This window comes from Nicrophorus vespilloides, unplaced genomic scaffold, assembly GCF_001412225.1.
Source record: "Nicrophorus vespilloides isolate i.1.1-1 unplaced genomic scaffold, Nicve_v1.0, whole genome shotgun sequence".
In the NCBI taxonomy this organism is placed as follows: Eukaryota; Metazoa; Arthropoda; class Insecta; order Coleoptera; family Silphidae; genus Nicrophorus; species Nicrophorus vespilloides.
This window is the reverse complement of record NW_017095975.1, coordinates 147,527-171,622: the sequence shown is the minus strand read 5'-3', so window position 1 is coordinate 171,622 and position 24,096 is coordinate 147,527. Positions and strand designations below refer to the sequence as shown.

General features: G+C 33.7%; 1 protein-coding gene across 4 annotated transcripts; it reads right to left on the bottom strand.

Moving 5' to 3' along the window:
- Window positions 1–3,378: 3,378 nt before the first annotated feature.
- LOC108569055 (insulin gene enhancer protein ISL-1) lies at window positions 3,379–23,635 on the bottom strand. Of its 4 annotated transcripts, none has more exons than XM_017930449.1 (6): window positions 23,202–23,635; window positions 8,879–9,071; window positions 7,339–7,643; window positions 6,741–7,054; window positions 4,003–4,203; window positions 3,379–3,815 (listed from the first exon to the last, which is right to left on the bottom strand). In XM_017930449.1, exons 1-6 carry the CDS (start codon window positions 23,329–23,331, stop codon window positions 3,648–3,650), a joined length of 1,311 nt encoding a protein of 436 aa, XP_017785938.1. In that variant the 5' UTR covers window positions 23,332–23,635; the 3' UTR covers window positions 3,379–3,647. The 4 variants fall into 4 exon arrangements, with proteins under 4 accessions (XP_017785938.1, XP_017785937.1, XP_017785939.1 ...); XM_017930448.1 differs by having other exon boundaries at window positions 4,003–4,215; window positions 23,202–23,634; XM_017930450.1 differs by having other exon boundaries at window positions 4,003–4,215; window positions 6,741–7,030; window positions 23,202–23,634.
- Window positions 23,636–24,096: the final 461 nt, after the last annotated feature.

Sequence of the window (24,096 nt, the reverse complement as noted above, 5' to 3'; positions counted from 1 at the left end):
GACTATGTATTTGTTTTTTTTTTAATAGATATTCAGGAATTAAACTTTAACAGGATTTTTTTTATAATTACTATTCCTTTTAAATAAACCCATTCTCATTTAGTTCGCACATTAGTTCGCATATTAGTAACTTAAGTTTTTTAAGATTACCAATTCTGATAAGACATTATTTATTAAGTTTTAGTGATCCAGTGGCTTTCGTGCATACGAACTAGTAATTGAGCCGTTATTTTGGAAAGTGGTATAAGTCCATTTTTGAAAAAAATGATTTAATGGTAATTTTAGTAAGATATACATATCCTCATTTTATATTTATAATTAATAGATTGATTGGAGCACGATTTCTTGATAAACTAATCTAAAGAATTTTGCTATATAAAGTTATCGTAAAAATATTATTTAAGAAACTGGTGTAAGTCCATTTTTAATAATATAATAATAATAATTTATTGGCCAAACATTAATACATAAGAAGAAGAAAAAAAAAGTACTATTTATACATAAATAAATTTTAACATATAATAAAAATATATATAAATAGGCTGGCCAAAGGGCTATCGACCGAGGTCTTTCTACAATATCAATATAATAATAATAATATACAATGAACAACAGAAGAATAAGGGGAAAAAAATATATACACTGAGTTGTAGTTTCTTTTTTTAATAATCGAAGGGTGGAACGGAGTAGTTGTAAGGTGTTATTTTGATTTTGGGGGAGTTCTGAATAACCGTGGAGGACATAAGGTTAGGAATTCGGAGATGATTTCTGGAGAAGGATCCGGATTTTGGGAAATGAAGGAGAGAAGACTGGAGTTAACAATGGTTCCGGGGAACAGGAAATGTTATTTTTAATTATATAGGATTTAATAAGGTGGCATTTAGGGTGAAAGGAATTTATGTTGGAATATAAGAAACGGACTCTGCTATCCATTCAAGGGAATTGATTTAGAGGTGCCCTGCGTAGATAATGTGGGCGACTCATGATCTGGATTGTCCTGGTCGAACATAAAAATGTACAAATAGTTCACCGAGAAGCACACATGGGTATCCACGTGGAAGTCATTCAAAAATCGTTTTTTTAGCTTCTGAACCAGTGCAGCACGGTCCGAATGCTTGGGGTTATTGAGTTTGTTCGTAAAGGTATTAATTATATAGTCATGGATTGTTAACGCACCGTGGATCCTGCTATCCTTGGAGATGGCTTTGGGGATTTCTGCTGTTTTCTTATTTGTGGGTTTGATTTTAGCGTTTGGGATACCAGGAATAGGTTGTGTGGGTCTCTTTGGACACTTCGTGAACCAAGCCGCATGGTCCTCTGAATTGCATGCCGCACACTTCGGCGGCAATAGCGAAGAGCATCTGTGTGTCGGATGCGGTCCCTGGCACTTGTTGCATTTAGTTATATTGGGGCATTTCTCAGTGGAATGTGTATACTCTTGACACCGTCCACCGGTGGTGGTGGAGGGATGCTCTCCTCAGCTGGGAAGTGACTGTTTCTATAGAAGAGCTCTTCTCGTAAAAGTTTTTCATATGATGTCGTACAACCAGTGATGATCCTCACTTTGTAAGTTAAGTTGTTTGTTGTTCTAGATGTTATTCGTTTACAGTAACGGTGATTGATCTTGTTATTGTTTAATTGCGTGCTTATTTCGTCGTCAGTTATTTCAAGATCAACTCTTGTGAGGACACTGGATAGTGATGTTTGGTTTATGTGTTTTAACGGTAACTTGGGAGAAGCACTCTCTGAATGGCTGCTTATAATGCCTCTGCCCTGCATATTACTGTTGTTTTGCACGTGTTTTATTTAATCAGAAACCCTGATTTGGTGAGTATTACAATATCTGAACGGTTGCAGGGATTTTTGGACCAAGCGTCCGAAAACTGGGTCCTGGTCATATTTGTTGCGGTTTTTACCACGAAGGTATTAGTGTAGGTATTTCTAGTGGTTTGTGAAGTCGAAGGCTGTGCAGATGTAGTTTTTGTAATTTTCGTTGGAGTTTTAAAAGTATCGTCGTCGTCGTTGGATTCGAGAACTTTTTTTTGTGATGGATTTGTATTTTCGGTGTTTTTGTTTTTTGGCCTGCCCCGCTTTCGCCTCCCCTAAACCCGCACGCCCCCCGTGGGCTCGGAACAGCAGGACGAACCGTCCGAGCTCTCTATCTCCATCACCACCCCCAAGAAGAAGTTGCAGCCCCACACAGACCGCCGAAGAGCCTGTACACGAGGATGAGTAAAAACACTGAGAAACTGATAAGATACGGCAATTCAAACACGTCCGTACTCTACCACGACTCGTGCAGAACTGGCTGATAATATTAAAAGTTAAAAAACAACTTTATAATTGCAATTATTATTGATTATAAGGACTTTAGTGTGCACTGTCTTTTAGATATTAGCTAGTGCATAAAAAATCAAACGGCTCATATGTTATTATAGAAAGTGGTATAAGTCCACTAGGACCTAAAAAACCTATATTTTCTTTAACAATTTTTATTGCATAATAAAATACTGTTAACAGTTTTATAATGTAAAAAACATCATACGACTAACCACCAATATTTTTAAATCGATTTAAACGCAAACCTTTAAATATCTCGATATATGAAAAAATGGACCACTTTGAAAAATAATTTCAATTCATGTTCTACTTACCATTTATAGAAGAAAACCAGGATTTTTATAAAATAAATAAAGTTCGATGTTATATATATATTTTTTTATTTACAAATTATTTATTTAATTACAATTGTTCGAATTATTTGTTAATATTTTTTTGTTATTATTTAATTGTGTTCAAGTTATTTCGTTTATACTCCTAAAACGTTATTTACACCCACAAGTCGAATACAATCCTCTCCTCAGCGATACGCGTCAGAGCTTCTCCCCGTCACTCTTCTGACAATCAATTAATTAATAATAATGAAATTGCAATAAATAATGTGTTATACAACCATGCGTTTCGGTAAATATACAATGCGTAATGTTACATGCTCTCAAAAATCTTTGTTGGAATTAAAACAAAAATAAAAACGAAAACAGCGGTAGTTCGTGTGGAAGAACTGAACTCGTATCACGTTTAACATTCCCACAAAATAATACCGGTCTGTCGTAACGATTAACAAATTGCGCAGAGCAAAATTATTAGACTAAATTACAATATGATACAGTAAAGAATAAAACATATAAATATAATCATAAAAAATAATATTATTTATACAATGTTCATTTTGTAAACGAAACAATCATAGGCGTAATAATTATAATAATAAAGATAAATGATTTTGGTTTTCTATAAAATGCTCCTCGTTCTCGCTTTTGTTCACCGGGTGACATATTCTTTTAGTACATTTTTCTCTCATTTCGTTACTTTACAAAAAAAATAATCACGTTTTCAAAATATTTTGATTAATTCAAGTCGAACGCAAGTCTCTCAGATCTTTCCTTCCGAATCTCTGCAATTGTCCATCCCAATTTCCGTCTTCATTTCTTAGCTGAGGCTCAACTCAAATTATTGCATCGAGGAAACGAGTAAAAGGAAAATACGTTTTCGTGGAAACAGCTGCAGATTCTTTGTTCCCTGTTGAATGCTGTACTTCTTAGAGTTCTTGCACTTTTACTATGTATTATCGACGAGTTTCAAATTTGTTAGGGGCTAGCAGGAAGGCTGTCATCGCTCTCGAGATAAGTCACGTAACTGTCGGTGCTGTCTGGATGGGTCATTGCGTCCGATGTTGGTGCCGATGTCTGCATCATTCCTGGTGGTGGACCCGGGACTGGACCCATGTTAGGCGGCGGCAAATCGTACCCATGCATCTGAAACCAAAAATCGTAGTTTTAAATTCTTTGCACATTGTATTTTTAATTTTCTTCATCCAAATATTACATTTACAGAGATATTTTTTTATTGTTGCAATAAAAAATATTGTTATTATTAGAATTAATAGTGTACAATTTTATTTAATATTTTTTATTATCATTTTGGATAAATTGTAATATTTACCTGGTTGACTAATTGCTGGAAAGCAGGTGCATGGGGTTGATCGAGGTCTGCGTGTAAGGCGTAATCGGAGAGCGCCTTCCATGGTGGTTGGTAGGCTTGCACCTCAAGGGGATGAACTCCCAAGGGCGAATCGTGGCGGACTGGCGAAGATGCTACCATTGGGATTCCTTGCATCGCGCCGTAACCCAATTTACGGCCATCCTGCACAAAAAACTATGTTCCTTTAGATTTCTTTACATTTCAAAAGTACACACTCAAAATGTATTGAAATAAATTTAATTAATTAAATGTTGAAAAATGCATACCATATAGAATATATCGAACATATAACAAACATTATATATAATTATAATCTTTTCCTTATTTAAAAAATATAATCAATATAATTCAAACGCATATAACAATATGATAATTATTAGTATACATTATCTATTTTCTTTATGAAAAATTGAAGTTGCTTATATGTTTGAAATGAATGAACAAATTTACTTTTTCGCTTAATACTATTTTGCAATTATAACAAGAAACTGTTAATTATAATATGTTAATAGGAGCAATTATAAACAAAAATCTTACTTTGATAAAAATATTCAAAATAAAAATGGTAGTAATTCGTCGCCAATTAATATTTTGATTATCATTAATTTGTTATGTTTACATATATAATATTTAGATTATCTAACGTATGTGAATGCATTATTTTCAGGTGTACACGTTTTAATTCTTTGCAACATCTATAACATTTTCATCCAATTTGATATTTTTTCTTTCATTTTAGGTGAGTTGCGAATATGCGGATTTGAGAATGAATAGGATAGGAAGAAAGGAGCAAAGAGGGGGAAAGGAGCTCCAGTGCGAAGCGCGAAGAGAAAAATCAATGTGAATCGCGTACTTAAAGGGGTGACGGCTGTGGGGGGGTGTGGTAGGGTTGCTCGCCGGTCGTCGATCGTTCGCCGCGTGGGCGTATTTAATTGTGTACGAGTTGATGATTGGCGGTTGGGGTTCCCCCACCGACGTTTGCGCAGTGGGACGCGGCGCGATTATTTCCCCGCCTCTCGGGGGATTGGACAATCGGCAAGAATGCAATACGGTCGATGGTGGTGGGGGGTTTGTTCGAACCCCCTCCACGAACGAAGGATGCCGTATGAGGCGGTGATGCGGAGGGAGCGGATATGGTATGTATGTGAGTATGTGCATGAGAGAGAGAGACAGATAGAAAACGAGATTGAGACGAGAAAGAGGGAAAAGCGCAAAACGGTTAATAATAAATATGCAATCTGGTTTCCAGTTGTTTTCATTTCGCACTCCGATCAATAATAGCTCGTACATACTACCAGGAATTGTACAAGACAAAAAATAGCAGAGAACTGGACACATTTTAAATGTAAAAAATAAATAAAAACAGTACGAGTGAAAAATATCCAGTTGAAGCCCAGGACACCTTTATTTTTAGCGATGAATTTATGTTTCCTAACCACTTCATTTCAATTGTTTGAAATATTCTCACAGATTTTTCTTTAAAGTAAACTATAAATAGAATTTAAAGGTGGCAACTGAGATATTTGACAGCTTACAAAATTTAGCATTACTCAAAATACTATACCTATAAATTGAATAAATATAATAAGATAAACACATAAGTTGATGAAAAAAATCGTGAATAATAAGCTAGTAACTTAACAAATTCTTCTAGTATCTGTTCAATAATAAAAAAAAATGATTAGTGACTTCTCTGCAGTATACATGCACATATTAATATTATATTAATCTCATTACAAAAAATTACCTATGCTGCAGTTAATCTTTTATTGTTTTATTATTATTGTTAAGAATGAAAATGTTTGTTTACTGTTGCAATAATAAATATCATTATTTATTTATTAATCGCAAAAACTATTAAAATAATAATAATAATAAAGGCTAATTGCTCAAAAATATATTTTACAGAAAAATTATAAAAATTAAATTGAACCAAAGTATTTAATGAGAAAATATTTTGCTAATTTCTACTTTCCAAATTGTAAAAAAAAAATAGACAATTGAAAAAATGACATATGCGTTACATGTATTTTCCACACAGAATAATAATTCTGCAAAGCTTTGAAGGATTCAAAATAGTGTTGTTTATTAAGAAGGGCGCTTATAATATATGCAATTAAACGTAATTTGTCTGGCATTTGCGTTATATTTCTGAATATTTAAGGGTTATTTAAAACAAAATTAAACAGGAATCACAATTGCATGACGAATAATTATTAAGAATAGAAGGGCAGAAAGCCCCATGCTTTGGTCAGTAGCCCTTTGAAGCAGTTTAATTTAATTTTTGGTATTGTATTGAGTTTATATTTTGGTGATTTATTGTTGCAATAAATATTATTATTATAATTGAATTTTGTGTTTTGTGAGAATGCAATTCGATAAAACTAAATTTTTATAATTTTATTGTAAATTACATTATCATATTAGCTTAAATGGATATTATTCTGAAAATGCATTATTATTTTTAATATGTCACTATTGTAATATAGTGCGTAATTTAATAAATATTTCATTGCAATGAGGAAAATCGTTTTTTAATGTAAACAATTAATTAAGTATATGACATTGATACTGTTGAATTCTGTAAGGAATGTTCTTTTTTGCATTTTTTCACATTGAATCGCGATGTTTATATGCAGCAACGATGGTAATTCTGAAGTTATTCAAAGTATATTTGCATGGTAGTAATGCGTACCAACCTTTTCCTGTTGCATCTGCTGCTTCATTAAGATGGTCTTCTTCTTGTCTTTACACCGTTTGTTCTGGAACCAAACGCGGATGACGCGCGGCGAAAGACCCGTCATCTCGACGAGTTGCTCCTTCATCAGGGCGTCAGGTCTAGGGTTTGCCGCGTAGCAAGTCCTAAGCGTGTGTAGCTGCTTCTCGTTGAGAACGGTCCGTACCCGAGTCGGTTTCCCGTCGCCTCCTGCTGCACTTCCGGATTTCCGGTGGCCACCGCCTTTGTGCGATCCGCTTTCCGATCCCGAATCTGACATCCAGACAACGGCAGCAGCAACAACAACAATAAAAAAGAAACATTATTACAGGCAGTCGACGGATTAAAGCAATTAAGAATTGATGGGTGATTTCGCATGCACAAAGGGCGCGCAATAATCTCGACTGGTCAGCGTTTCACGCCTTTGTCAGCCATTCTCCCCCAAAGAGGACGAAGAGGAAAGGGGATTAAATGACGCGCATGCAACTGGTCCTCTGTGAATATTGCATAAGGCACGGCCCGCTAGGGGATGGGATTAATAAGCCTAGGCTTATAGGGATTTAGTCAGGAACTGGACTCACCGGACATGCATCCCAGTTCGGTGCTGTTGTTGCTGTGGTTGTTGTTGCTCAGGCTGGTGTTATTGTTGCTCTCCGTTCCTGGATGGGGCGTCGTCGGGGCGGAACTCTTATCCATAACGTCGTGGTCCTCCTTGCAGTAGAGGGTGCCTCCGTCTCGAAGCGCAAACTCATCTCCAGGTAGCAGAGGTCTCGCACACGCACAACATCTGAAGCACTCCACGTGGTATATTTTGCTCTTTGCCCGCATCACAAAATCGGTTTTGCTAAACGACGAACCGCACTTGTCGCACTTTGTTCCGAACAGCCTGTAATCAAGAAAACAACAAACTCATCATTACATTTCCATATATATTCAAGAAATGAAAATCTATATAACTTTTACATAACTTTGTCGAACATAAAATATTTATAATTTGTAATTTAAATATTTTCTTTTAAATTACAATTTCAGAAAGTACAAAGCTATAAATATTTATAAATAATCAAAGTAAATATTTTTTTAGATATACAGTTGTTTATGCTTCAGTGTATCTAAATTATGATAAAACTTTCGTTTACATTTACGCACAATGTAGCAAACTTATATAACGGCCATAAAACGCTTATACCTCAGTTTTACGAGTAATTTATTAATAAAAAAGGAAAAACAAATAAATTGAAAGAGAATAAAACTGGTACGACTAAGAGCTACTCCAGAGGCGGACCATTGTGATGCAAATTGGAGGGTTTTGGTTTAACAACGCGGCAAATACACGGACACGATTACATAACTGTGAATGTCATTTGACATTTCCGATCTGACGTAGGTTGGCAGCAGCACCTGTAACTGACGTGTACGTCAATTATCGTTTTTTCTTTTTGTTAAACTTCTGTTTATTATGATTGTGTTGCCTTCTTAATGAATTTCATTTGGTTGCTGCTCCTGCGTTTCGATGCAAATGGGAGCGAAAAGCGGAACAATTTGTGGAAGATGCGATTATGAGATTAAATCATTAGCATACGGCTCTCGTCGTTGTGACAACTGGAACAGCTACCGTGACTGACGATTTGACGCGCGAAACGTGGACCATTTGGGATCCGTTCGGGTCGTTCGGAGACGTTCCGTTTGCCACCAGGACCTTCTTCTTCATCTTCATGTTGTTGTTGTCTTTTCTCCTCGTCGTTGTTTTTGCTTTGTCGACATTTCACACCTGGCCCTACCGCACGACGATTCTATATCCATCCGTCCAATTCGTACATTCCCTTACTGACGGATTATCCGCAACCAAACGGCATCTTACTATTTCTTATGCAATGACATCTTCATATTTACAGCCATACATTAAGTTTTACGTTTTATCTCTGATTAATTGATAATTTAATCCAATGTAGTTACATAAATTTAAAACGTATATATTTTAGTAATTTTTTTAAATATAATATTTATATAGGCATAGGAAATTATAGACACTCTCGCGGTTTGAAACTTGAATGTACATATTACATTATTTGCTTTGATTTGTCAAAAAGACAGATGTAAATGAACAAAAATACAATTTACCTTACGTAATCCCCTTTGCAGTAGGTCTTGCCGTCGCGCACGAAGCAGGTGCAAGACTCGTCGAGAAACATTTGACACTCCTGACACTTCAGACAGGCCGCGTGCCACTCCAGGTCCGGTGCGACTCGCAGGATGTACTGGTCATGGATCTGACCCCCGCATCCGACGCAATGACTCAATCTCCTCGGCTTCTCTGGAATCAAATGGGAAAATCAAAGATCATTGCCGGCAGATAAAACGCCGCGCATCGCGGCAATTAGTAGCCGACTGCCGAATAATGAAGCACCTCGCCTCGTTTTCAGTCGCAACACAGAACATCATCCGCAGGTAAGAAACCTCGGACGAGGCGAAGAAATGCAAATCGGCGCCCGAAGGACAAAGACTTAATGAACCGTCAAAGTCAGACGAGGAAAGGTGCAGACTTAATGGGCGAAAATCAGAAACTCACAGAAAAGTAAAGAAAGATAACAATTTCTCATTATTTACTAATATTTAACGAAAACAACGTCTATGAAGTTGATGATGACATCACCGTAACTTGTGTAATAAATCGCTCGCTGCATCTGAATGCCAATAACTTATTTATTATTAATTTATAATTAAATAAGATCAATTAATTTGTTTCGCGGAAGTCTTTGAAGACCGGTACGTTCAAATGTCAAGCACGTCAATTTCCGAGAAGTAAACAAAAAAGAAACGAAAAACACGAATTAGTAGGTGCTAATGCGATTTGAATTTGCAGTCATCGCAATATTTTTTAACAATTTTACCTGCATATTGATATTACTCATATAATAATCATGCAGGTGGTGTTCAAATATGATATTTCTCATTCATATTCAATTCGTTTTTGTTTAATTTAATTAACTGTCAAACATGTAATTATTCTAAAAACAGAACTCCCAATAGAATAAGCATTTTTAGCTATATATTTGTAAAATATTGTAGCTTTTACATATTATTTAATATAAAACAAACGCATGTGAAACAAACGCAATACTGCATAATTTAATATTTTGTTAGTTTTAATATTTTTGTAGATTTTGGTAGCTTCTACGTTGTTTTTGTATTAAATAAAATATTTTATATATTATTAAATAAATTTCTAAATCAATATATTTTATATAAACTTAGAAAATTATTACAGCTGAATATATTTAGGTTATTTATACTAATTTTGAAGCTTTGTAAAAAAAAGTGAAAAAGTGAAATCGAAGCAAGTTGTGAGCTTGTTGAGTATGTGAAATGCAGATTCAATGGCTCATGATTTTAGCATAAAACGTATATTTGTATTCACGACTGGCACATAGGCTATTGCTTCGTCCTCTTCAGCTATTTTCTCTTGATGGTCGTAAATGGTCGCAAAATTTCCCGTCGCAAATTTCGGAGATGGTGGTGGTTTTCCTTGTAACATTAGTTCAAATGCAATCTCGGGATGAAGCTTTGTTTACGATCCCCATCCTTCCACTTTCCAATCGATGGGTGTCGCAACATGTCTCTCAAAGAGGACTATTAAGGTTTAGTTTATGGGAGCCTGAGGGGCCTCAGGGAGGGCGGCGAGGGAGAAACGATGGTCTCGAAGACCGCGAGCCGTCGACTCCATTTGGCTATCGGCTTGTTAATCTCAGTAATTACGAGCACTTCTATATATACACACAGAGAGATATATACATATATACGTGCAGGAATGAGAGGGAACGGACGGCTTCTACATCACAAGTTCTCCACTTCTTTTATTCCACTTCAATTTGCATATACAATTGGAAATTATGAAAATTCCGCAAGTTTTATATAACGAGGAAAAACGGTAATTGGTTTTATCAAGAGCAATTATAGTTATTGTTATTTTCATTAATGAAAAACTCTTAGCGTTCATTACCTGCTTATCAACGGCTAGTTCTATAAACTCATGTTAACTTAAATGAATAGAATTTAGTACGTTCATTCTCGACTTAAAGGAAAATTAAATTAATTTTGAAACCAAAGTGCACATACCTTTTTACTGACACAAGTAACGTGAATAATATTTACATAAGAAATAAATATATTTTTACTTGTTTTATGGAAATGTATTTTCAATACTATTAGACTTGCTGAAGAACGTTTGCTAGTCAATATTGTTTAAAATGGTTTAATCACTATTCTGCAATGTCAGGTCTTGTACCAAGTATAGGAAATGATCTAAGCAAAAGCGTGCTCAATGTTTCCAAAGGGTTTGTTCTTCTATTCTCCCGTTCTTCTCTGTTGTGTTTTACCTGCTTTCCTCTAACACTCTCTCTTTTAGTTTTAACGTTTTATTTACATAGATGGGTGATGGAGGATAATAAAATGCCACAGTGAAAATAGCGCTTTATATTGGGCACATATTTATGTTGGTATCCAGCCTCTAACAGTTTTCAATGAGTGCTAATGACATCGGCAAACTGTCGAGTCGGTAGCAGTCGGCTTCCTCGGCTTCCACCGGTCACTAATTAACACCGGGGTGTTAAATGGTGGCCGCCCAGGGGGGCCACCGTTCGTCGGCACCTTACATCATCGGAACACACATGAAGGAAGGATAAAAGAGGAGTGGGGACATCTCATGGGAACAACGCCGCTGCAAAACTTAACACCCACGCCATATAAACAACCTCCAGAGGCCCGCATTCCACCCACCTCTCGGGCCCGACCGGTGGCATGCATGCCTTTGGATCGCGGCCAAAGAGCGGATCCAAAAATACCTTCTCTTAACCCCTCCGATTGATAACGTTCCCGCACTATAATTGGTTTACTTAAGGATTACACGGAAAACAGATTTTCATCTCTGCGTTTCTCCTCTTTCGCGATGTTAACATTCGGCTAAAAATACGACAGCAATTCAAGATCTGACAAATTGTCAATGCAACCACATATAATTCAATTTGACATTTACGATACTTGCTACTATATACTACAGAATTAACACCAAGTCTTCTTTTTGATATGTTTTCTTATTTTAGTATATTAAACGCAAACATCAACTTAACACTCACAGCCCTGGGTAGCACCCTAATCATTTGTTTCGTTGGTAGTGGTAATAGAACTTAATGATTGAAATCGTAAGAGGATAAAAAACAGTTCATAATAAACGAAAGGAACAATATATATTTCTTAATTATGTAAGGGAAATAATATAAAATTAATTAAAATAAAGTCAGCAATATTAAATAATTGAAATATTTTCAAGATATTTTTCTACGGTTGATTAATGTTTTATTTAAAGATATATCAAAATAATTGTAAATATGAACATTTATCATTATTTTATATAAATGGAAATGTACAGAATAACAAAATAAACTTTTGAAATGTAATTCAAAGTTGAAGTTATTTTGTATTATATTGTATAGTTTTAAGATATTTTTCAAGAACACTTAAGAATTTTTTTTGTTAGATTACTACACGTGTTGTATTACGATATAAAATATTTGTATTGATTAGTTTTAAAAACATAGTATTTCTTGTAAAATTAAATTCATTTGGACATTATGTAGCCTAAAAGTAATTATTTAGTTAGATTATTCATTATATTAAAAATTAAGACATTTTTGTTTTTAGTTTGAATGATTAATATTGTGAGTGGCGTATTGTGCTCTAAATGTTTCTAGAAGCAGAAGAAGCAGAGTCGTGTATTTTTTTCCGAACTCAGAGAGAAATACAGAAAATCAATTAAGTTTTGTGTGTTTATGGTATGAGAGAGTATAGTCTCAAAGTCGTGTGGTTCTTATTATGAATCACGGCAAATGCGTGTGGAATTTCACATGCACACTCTATATGTGTTTATAAAGAGGCAATGCAATGCATTTGCGGCGTTGACAGCGCATGGTATAAACATTTATAAATATATATATAAATATATGTATGCACGTGCATACGGACGATGTGAGCTTAAGCTTCCTTCCTCTCGTTCCTTCCTCTGGCTTCGGGAAGGAATAAATATTGACGTGGCTCCAAGTTTTCTAAGTGTAAACACACGTTCGGCCGTTGAAAAATGAACAGCGTCGGCCTTTCAGATTAATCGCCGTTCGAGATGTTAAAATATTAATAATCGTTTTCTGTGGTAGATGGAGAAAGGAAATGCGCGGTTTGAAGGGTGCGAGGGAAGATAGGATACCGAGGGTTCCTCCGTCTGTCCATCCTTCCTTCCCTCTGTCACAATTTATGGTAGCCGCTTGAACGCGCGCGCCGCTATCTTTACAGGATCAGGACAACATGGCGGCCCCGAAGGAGCGCCTCACGTCTTCTCCCGTGTAATCCTTTTTCTCTCTTCGCCTGTTACCTTTCTTATTCCCTGCTATATTAATGTTGCTACGTGTTTCACGCTCAATGCCATCCAACTACCTTTAACATCAAAGCGTTTTATTGCAGCCTTTCTCATCGCACAATACTATCGCTATAGATGCGCAGGAATGTTGACAAGAATCAACTAACGCTCAGTTAGATCGATCCTTATTTGCAAATAATTTTATTCGTTTTTGTACCATTTAAATATACAATAAATAGAAAATTAAATCAACAAATGTAGTAAATCAATATAATTCTATGATTTCATATTTCTTGATTATGATAGGATACACAAATAATTAATATTTATTTATTAATTTAATTTCTGTAAAAATAAATACCATAATATAAGGACGATAACTCTTTGGAGTTAACTTATTTGGAGTTATTGATATTTTGGGTTTAGAATTTTATTTTGCAGTTATTTTTGTTTGGTTAATAAATTAATGTAAATACTATTTTTTTTTATTATAAAAATGTTAAACAATAATATTTATTTATAAATAATTTAATTGGATGAATATTATATTTAAAAATCAAAAGATTTTTTTTTAAAGATCAGTGTAAAAATTTATTTGTGTATTTTTCTGTAATAGGTGATTCTAAATATAAATTGATCCTATTAACTTACATCGTAATTGTAGTAAATGCATTGGTTTCAATTGGATCAAGTGTGTGCAGTATACTGAATTCGATTTGATAGGATGTGTCATTAATAAACGAAGATAGATTGTTTTAATTAAGTCTATTTGCAAAATTATTGTCTTAATAAAAACACTTTTTAGATGTGATTTTTGAATGAACTATGAAAAATTTTACAATTACTTTATATACTGGTATCAATTTGCACTTGATAATGACTTTATAGCGTAAACAATCTTTAAGTTTTCTTGAAACAAATATGAGAATATATATTTTTTAATTCTGAGATTTTTTCATGGTTCTGAAAGCAGTAAATGTTCTTGTCTACAAAAAATAAGAACATATAATTGATGGATACTTTTACCTCGGTAATCCGTTTGGTAGTTACGAATTATTTTGTGTTTGGTTAAGTGAGGGGATGAATCTTGTCGGCTCGGATGGAGAATTGGTATATGCGAATTGGGGTCAGAACACTTTATAATGGCCAATTAATAAATGTTCGGGGTCATCAATGGTTTTGAAGTGCGATCGAAGACGGCGGCTGGACCGAAGACACCTCGAAGGGGTTTCCAGGTAAAAAGAGTTGGAGTCGTCGCCCGTTTAAATATATATAAATACACACACAACTATATGTACGTATATGTATACAAAAAGGCTCTTTGGACGAATAGAGATTTTGTGTGAAGCCGCTAAGAAAGACGTAAAGACGACGAAGAAGTAATCCAGACTCCTCCAAAGATCCACACCACTCCACGCATGTTTCTCTCCAACTTCTCTCAGGAGAAGAAGAGGAGAAGGCTGTAATCCGGCATTCCATGGCGGGCGGTCGGCGCCGTTCTTATCACAATTTCCACAACCCGTCTACAACCACTGGACACGAACTCACACTAACTCTTTTTCTCACTCGCTCACTCACTAATTCACTACTAACTCTCACTCTTCCAGATCACATTGAGAAAACCAAAAAGAAACATCAAGAGCGAGAAGGACGGGCGGACGGACGGATGGCAGGACGAAGGCGCGTGAGCTGTGCCCGCTGATCAAACGACCCACCATTTGCACAAATATACGGAGAAAAAGATAAACCTTTCGCATCGGTTCATTTAAATAATAGATCCACTTTAATCTAAGGCACAATAGTTGGGCACGAAAAGGATTATCCTAAATTTGCATAAGACCCGAGCTCAAAAAAAGCTATTCCAGTTAAACTTAAAAGTATCAACATCTTAAACGCTGAGTACCCTTTATTTATTAATATCTATTATCGAGCTATCACGAAAGAAGCGTTACCATTTTGTTATTATTATTATTGAAGGTTCTGTCAGATTTTATTTGGGTCGTAAAATACAGATTATGCAATTTTATCATGGATGTTCTTTATTTATGTTTTGTGCAAATATGGAAGAATCGCCGAAATTCAAAATCTGGATTATAGTTGTTATGAAAATAATGTTACCATTTTGTTTTATCGCCATATTTTTCTATCAAATTTTTATAGGTTTATGAATTGATAATGCTTCTTCTATTTTAGATAATAAAAAATATTATGAAAAAATAAGAAACGTATAAATAATTGAATAAGTGGCATCATTGAAATGGGTAAACTTGAAAGGGTCAAGGGCCTAATCAGTGTTGGCATTGTGCGAGGCTACCATGTACAATGTACAAGTAAGGTATTTGTAATTGTAACAATCAAGGCAGCACGAATTTGAGGTCGAGCGAGCGCGTCCGACGTATAATTTGTAAACTATTTATGATACAATTAAGCCCACAAAGTCGACACATAACTTACATAATTGAGCGATAAATAGACGCTGATTAATTAGGCTCGTGCGTTTGTATATTTGCACTTTCGCAATTACTTAATTAAGCAGCGTTTTAAACACGCGAACGTAATGCTCCAGAAAAGCCACTAAACCCATCTCTACAAATTTGAATACAACACAATTTTCAATGACCATCATCTAATCAATGCATTATTTGATTATTAATTATTAGTAACTATTATTTGAGTATATATTTGCATACTTTTTTATTATTTAAATATGACATAACTCACTAAGTTAAATACATAAAATTAAAGAAAATATGAAATTGTTAGAATGTATTTGTGATGAAGATGATTAATTGTTGATAATAATAAATGTTACAGTCGGTAACACAAAAGAAGGCAATATATGAATGATAATTTACAATAATGAAATACATCATTAGCAATTATAATAATGAAACTATTGCAAGAAACGTTTGTATATATGACTTTATATAACTAAGCAATACATAATAATATTAATAAAAACGAGGTTGGAGATGATTTTACTATTTGATAAATGAAGTATCCACACTGATTTTAAAAGATACGCAACTTTATTGTATAAAACACCTATGTAATATGTTGTTACAATTAATAAACAATTTAGTATATTGTTGTGACGAATTGATTTTATATGTTCATTCAAAATTAAGACATATTTCCAGTAAGGATGTTCTACTGAATAATTATATATATATATAATAATAGCTTTTATTTGAAGATATATTTTGGGAATTGATGGATCTTTAAGAATGAAGTAGTTGAGCATTTGACGATGCTTATATTCTGAGAGTAAAATTATATAGAATTAAGTCGTTGTGAGGCGGAAAGGTGTTTGTCCTTTTCTGGATAAGTTAATTGAAGGATATGATGCATATGAAATAGAAAATGACAGTAATTTGACACCGAGTGTTAAAAATATGGAACCATTAAATAGAATTAGAGAAAATGATCCGGGCGATTTCAGAGCGCACAACAACAGGGGATAGGGAAGAACAGAAAAAAACAATAACGAGGAGGAAGAGGCGGAAAGAAAGTCAGGGCCCTTCTGGTCAGATTTTGTTGAAGTGCAGGAAGATTATGATATATTGATATAACGTAGTAGTTTTCTGAAGAGCTTTCATTCATTCATGGCGAATTTTTGTCGTTTTATTGCTTCGGTCGTCGTTGTACGTATCTATTTTCGATGGGCCCGGGGACAGGAGGAGGGTGGTGGTGGTGTTTTGGGTGTTCCGTCGGATGGCGTGTATTGAAATGGGTGATTTATTAGGGTCGTCTGCGGCGCTAATGTCATCGGTAGGAGACAAGGGCTCAGGCGCCGGCGTTTACGGCTCCAATGTTGTCCCCCCAGACGACTGGTTTATGATTAGGACCAAACAACAAGAAAGGAGGAAATAAAGAGAAACCCACTATACTTCTTTGGAACCGATCCCTAGAAGAAAATAAAAACCACTCTACGAATATAAATGTATTCATTTTCGAGAAGGGGGAGGATAATGCGATTATCCTTAGGCCTCCTCTTCATGAAAATTTTCCGAAGGCATTGCATAACGTGTGATTTTGATGAGTGCGTGCGTATATGTATATATATGTGTGTGTGTATGTGCATATATACCCGGTGTCCGGGTAAATATTTGAACGGCGATATTGAATTGACAAGGTCCGTAATTATCACGAGAGATTAACATCTACTCTATAAATGCGGCTAATGTGTAATAAGTACATTAAGGCCGTATTATGTACGAGCCGTTTCTAAATAAAGCCCAACCTAGGGTAGGAGAGTTCCGTCGCGCTGTAGCGTTCCCCGTGGTACTATTATTGTTCCACTGCTATCCAAACTTTGCGCAGTTTAATGGATAAAATCTACAATCCATGGGCACAAAGTACATGGATAATTCCAAAATATTTTTCACTCTATTCTTTCGATTGTATTTAACTAAGTACTAGAAAAGAATGCCATCGAGGACCGCACATCGATTCACTTCCGCGTTACGACTCATTTAAGCAGAAGCCAAATAAATAAATGGTATACCGGAAGGTGTGAATTGCGTGCAAACACACCATACCAGTATTTTCATTCTGGGTGTGCGTTTTGCTTCTGCTTCCATCGATCATCCGAAGCCGCGATGCCATAATTCATGTTGCTGTGCTGATAATGGCATGTTGCTCTATATCAGATGCTGTTCGGTCGGTAAGCATACAACATACGGATTGATGTAGTTTAAATATTAAATGGTAATGGAAATGATGGAATCAACAGTTGGTACATGTACACTGCTGCCGTTAAACTGGTAGAGGCCAATAAAGTTTATAACAAATTAACGTCAAACTTGCCGCAATGCAGTAAATACATCCCGCATCCACATGTCACGAACTTACTGCCAAATGTACCGTAAACATGTCAATAATCACCGTAATCGTGACCTTGACCTCAACAAACTTTTAGCTTCTACTTATCTGATATTGATTGATCAGAAATACATTTAAACCAAATCATCAATTGTTGATTTTATTGTTGATTTGTACTCAATATTTATTCTTAACATAAAGATTATCGAACGAATCTCCAATCAAGTATCTTGTTTTATTTATTATTGTGCATACTCAATTGATACGAATGCGCAATTTCGTAAAACAAGTTATACTATTCACCAGGTGTTAATTATGTGTAAGTTAAATAATGAAAACTGTCAGAATTAAAGAAAATGAGAAAATGACTATTTAATGTAAAAGAAGTTTTAGATAACTAGGTGAGAACGGTAAAATTTATCTTTTTTGTTATTTTAATTAAATTTTATTATTGGTTGTAGTAATTATTATATGAAATAATCTAAATAATTATATGTAACAGATTAGAAAAAATGCCATCAACTATCCGCGGAAAATAGTTTGGGAAACCCTGACTTTGAAGAAATAGTAGTTATTTTAGATACGTATCTTTATTAATCTAAAGTATTGATACTATCAAAATTTGTTAAATAATGTATGATATTTAACAAAGATTGCCGAGATGATCGACCATATCAAACTTTTGCATATTTATTTGTTAGATTTAGGTGTGCAATACGCATTATCATGTTATTATTGTTATATGAATACCTGATTATAAAGTAATTTCATTAATAAATAAACTACAGAAAAACATGTCAAAGCGGCGACTTTCAAATAACGATGAAAGGCGACAGTTTTTTATCAGGCTTATTTTTGTTTATTTATTTGCTATAAATAAATATGTATATTAATGATAAAGGCGAATTCCATCCGGAGATAAAAGGAAACGCAAATAAACAATGACGCAGAATCTCGATTTGAATTTCCATTTGGAAAAAATAAAATATATAGAAAATCTTAATCGATTTAATTAAAACGAGAAGGGAAATAAACTGTAATAGTCGGAAGCTTTCAGAGTCCAACCGATGATTATTGACATTTCCAATGCAAATGCGCTTCGATTTCAATTTAAAATTAGAAGTAGCGGATGGGAAGTTATCGAGAGGTTGTAAGTACCCATCTCTCTTCTCGAACGTAATTTTCGTATTAACCGGGTATTAAATTTAATTAATTTCCAAAATAATTGTTGTCACTGAGCGAGCCGCATAAATTTGAATGGAAATTGAGTTTAATTTTTCTCACCTGATCTTCTGTGTCTTTATAAATAAATATTTTTTGTTGGTTTTAGTTAAATAATTTATAGGCAACAAATGATACGGATTTATCTTTGAGGTGATGCATAAAAGAGCAAATTCGGTCAGCTCTAATAATTGATTGAAATGGAGGAAAAACGGCGGACGAAAATGTTAATTCGAACCGGGATTGTATCAATTAAAGGTCGTAAAATTGATGGAATTATTGAGCCGTTTGCTTCGAGCGAGTACGACGGCGACGAGGATGAAGAAGAAGACGGTGGAACGGGTCCTCAAGCTCTTGTACTTGGGCTAGCTGTACAGATCATTAGTTGAGACGTGAAAATAAACTCGAAAGAATGACGAGAGATATAAATAAATAAGTATAAAACGCGAACATCTCTCTTTCCCAATAGAGAAATACCGGCGGCAAATATCACACACCTCTCATTTGATTGGACTTCATTTTTCAAACGATTTCTTTTTTACCTTCATCTGTTTCTTCTTATTCCTTTTCCCTTGGTCACTTTTGGACTTCTTCTTGTTAACCCATTACATTTATCCGTGATTGCCGACGCGCATTTCTTTCACTCTTTCATTTTCGGTATCGAAGCCGAAGAATTTGTCTCTCTTCGGTTCTTTCTTCATTCTCCTTTTTTCTTTGGTTCTCGCCTTCTTGTTTTCTTCGTTCTTTTTTTTAATTTTGTTTTATTTTAATTGATCCGACACAAACACAACCAAAAGCGATAATCGTTAGATTGGAAATGTCGATGTACTTAAGGAGATGAAGAAAAAACGAAATCCGGTATTTTCAATCGATAACTTGAACAATTAAATTGTACTTATTTCAGAACAAACACTGTTCGTCGTTAATCAATATAGTGGATGCCTCAAGTAAACAATAATCTTGTTCCTACTCTTCTTTATTACGATTTTCTTCTACAAAATATATAACAAATATCTTTGCAATTTCAAGACCAAATTGAGATTATAAATAATTGAAAATAAATTATTATATTTATCATTATGGTAAACATATTCTTGTTGAAAAAAAAAATAGAATGTTATTAATGTAAATACAAAAAAATACAAAGAAATTATTTATTTATTTCCAAATTTGTATTGGAATAAAGGAATAGAACCAAAGACTTTTTGCCAGAAATAATTTTATCCATATTCTTTTCTTCGTTTTAGTGATTATTTGAAAATAAAACAGTAATAAATTTATACTTTATACAGTAGAACCTGTTTTTGTGCGGTCCTTTTTTATGCAATTTTTTTGTGCAGTATATGAAATCTAACCAATTCCAACAGCGTTGGCACCAATGTAATGTTTTCTATCAGTGTGCATATGTACAGCCTACTCAAACGATTCTGTTAGTCGATTTTGAATCAATTCAGCACAAGAAGATACGCGTTTTGGATTAATACGAGTAGCAGTGAATTATGTTTGTGCATTTTAAATTACGTTTAATGTGTTTGCATTTGTTAATTTTAATTGAAGATTTTTAATTTGTAAGTATTTAATTAAATTTTAAAATTCTTAATAAAAAAAAAACGAGATTTTTATATTTAGATTGTAAATGGAATTCCTTATACAAGTTTTTATAGGTGATACAATTTGAAAATTGATTTTTAATTAGAGCTATTCGAAATTAGATTGGATAAAAATTAAGTTAATTCATTAAAGTTAAGGTTTTCAATTACTTTTAATAATTTATTGAATACAAGTGTTATAAAAATCATACTTTTAATAGTAATTGGAATTGCCTATAACCCAAACTCCTAAAAAGGCAATTTGAGAAAACCGGTTATCAATAATTTGAATTTAAATGATCGTTGGATAAATACTAAATACCAATTTCCCACATCAACGATAATTTACTACCGAAACGTTTATCGTAATTTATCATTTATAATAACCAATGTCTTATTATTTCAATATATAAAAATAAATAAAATAAATAAATAAAATGTACATTAAGTCTATTGATCGTTATTTCCTTGGGAATATTTTATAATCCACGTCTCTAACAGAGAAGCATGTACATACCGAGTGATTATAATTGCTAATCACTTGAATCTGAGATTAGTGGCTCATCGATAATCAATAAATAAATAAAATATTTCGTCTGCCTATTTTTCTCTCGCTCGTTCTCTCGTGAAGTCTCGTTTTAGTTTACTATTTGTTTTTAATCATTCCTTGTATAAATATTTTCGAGCCACTTGAACTAATAAAAAAAACATTATTTTTTCAAAGTATTTTCAATTCACTTTCCTACAATATTTGGTGAATAAAACAATAATGGAAAACTCGCTGTGTCGTTTAAAGTCTTTTTTCTATTATTCCAACATATATTGGAGTCTAGTGACAATTCTAGTAACGTATTATAGATACAAAAACAACATATTATTTTTACTATTATTATATTATCATTCAAATTTTATAAGTATTTTAAGTATTAGAAATTTGATGATTGTAAATAAATATGATATTTTATTATTCAAAAATAATATAACGAGTTTTTCACAAGTATAGTTGATGATTTGTATCAACATTTATGTGAACTTTAATCACAGTTTTCCATTTACCATTATTTCAAATATTTGTATTTTATTACACGTTGGATCGAAATGGCTTCGTGTAAACCGCTTTTATCGTAGATGTTGAATATTTTATCCATGCTATCGCTTGAATTTGAGCCATATTTGTAATTTAATTTGAAATGCAAGAGATAATCTTTCATTCATGTTTCTAATACTATTATCAAATAGCACAACCTATGTTTTTAAGTGTAAATTAGACAAATAGTTAAAAATATTTCATTATTGAATGGAAATTAAAAATATAAAGTTAGATTATAAAACAAATAAATTGCAAAAAGTGACTGCTTGAAATAAATGTATTCCGACGGAAATGAACCAAAAGTAATAAATTTTCGATAATGAAGAAATAATTCAAATATTTCAAGTTTAAAATTATATTTAAATTATTATTAATAATTAAATGATTAGATTGAACATATTTTTGATAATATAAATTAAAATATTTATGCTTAATTAATAATATATTTTGCTACGCTAACAATTTTGCTAGGTTTTTTTTTTGCTCTAATTATATAAGAAATAATGAAGTACTATCGTTTTCATGTGTCGGAATAACGATATCACTTTTATTCATATTTAAAAACAACAAACGTACATGTATCCAATACTAAAGTTGAACGTAATTTATGAACTGTAAACCAAATCGAATATCGTTTATATTGAGTGTGCATTTAAAGATATCCAGGCAATATATTAATATTTCATCGATAATAATGCATATCAATGAAGTCAATGTCAATTTAAAAATAATTTACGATTTCATTTTAGCATATAAATTACTAGTATTCAGCTGGGAATTTCCATCTTTTAATTTAAAATAAAGTTAATTTCCAAAGTTAAATATGTAAACAATCATAATGTAGAAATTATTTAGAATATTATAAATTACTTTAAATTTAGAATCAATAATTATTGCAATTGTTTATTAACCTTTTTCTTAGCTTAGTTAAAAAAATACACCTAAAAATATTTAACTTCCGAAATTTTATGTTAGATTTGGATGATCATTGGAATTAATTTCTTAGAGAATTTTGTAAAAGAAAAGTTTTTGAGAATTGAATTTAAAGTTCAGTATTTCCATATTTTCATTAACATTAAACTGTTTTAGTTATATTTTTCATAACAATTGTTATTATGTTATGCGGTTTAATAATGTATCAGTTTCTTAAAATAAAATCTGATGACTTTTATAGAATATGAACCATTCGGTGGATGTGGATTAATTTAGAAACTTAAGGATTTTTTGATATCTATATGAGTATTTTGTAGTTTGGAAATCTTTTGTTGTTTATTGCTTTTTTCCTTCTTAATTTAAAATGAAAATGTGAAGACTTACTGTTGTGCGAGTCCATAGAACAGGAGTCATTTAGTGGATGAGGGTTCATAACCAAACTTGGCTGCACCAGGCCGCGATGGTGCATTGGTAGTTGGTGCATGGCCAACCCACCTTGCTCTGACATCACCATACGAACAGCGACGATTAAAACTCCTCACAAACAATGTTTTAGCACCTAAACGGTGGTTGGAACAACACAGGATGATGCCTCGGTATCGCGAGCACCTCAGCTGTTGACGATCGACGGAGATGACGTCTAGGTACGAAGCACTACTTATATATAGTCCTTGTTATATGGGGCGGCGTAGGTACAGTCCCGATAAGTATAAAAAAAGGGCCGGAGTGCAGAGCGTTCAGGACATGTCACACGACCGGCACCCTCGAGAGTTAAGGATTGACTGATACCATGGATCGCAACTCGGCTAAACTCGTAGTAGTCACCGATATTTTGTACCCGGGCCCCACGTTGGACACCGACGCGCCGACGGCGCCGCCCACTTTCTGTTTCGTCCTGGAGGCGCGATTGGTCGGACGGCGCGCCGCTCGCACACAAAATGGTCGGCAGGTAATCGATAAAACTGGATCCCCCCTCTGGGACGGTGTCAAAATTTGCTTTCCTTCTTTGTAAAAGGATGTAAATTTAACCTTGTAAAACCCCCCTTACACGACCAGCTACCGGATTTTCACCTTTCTTCCCAAATCTGCTACATCGTTCCTGCACACAGCCAAATTCCTTCTACACCTCATCTCACAACTAACAACAAACACCTCCGTAAATAATAATTATTAACTCACTATTCGTCAAAATTAAAATCAACAACTATTTTTTTCAGTTGTTGATTTTAATTTATCCGTTACGTAGTTACTGCATTACCAACTAAAATCAGATATTTTA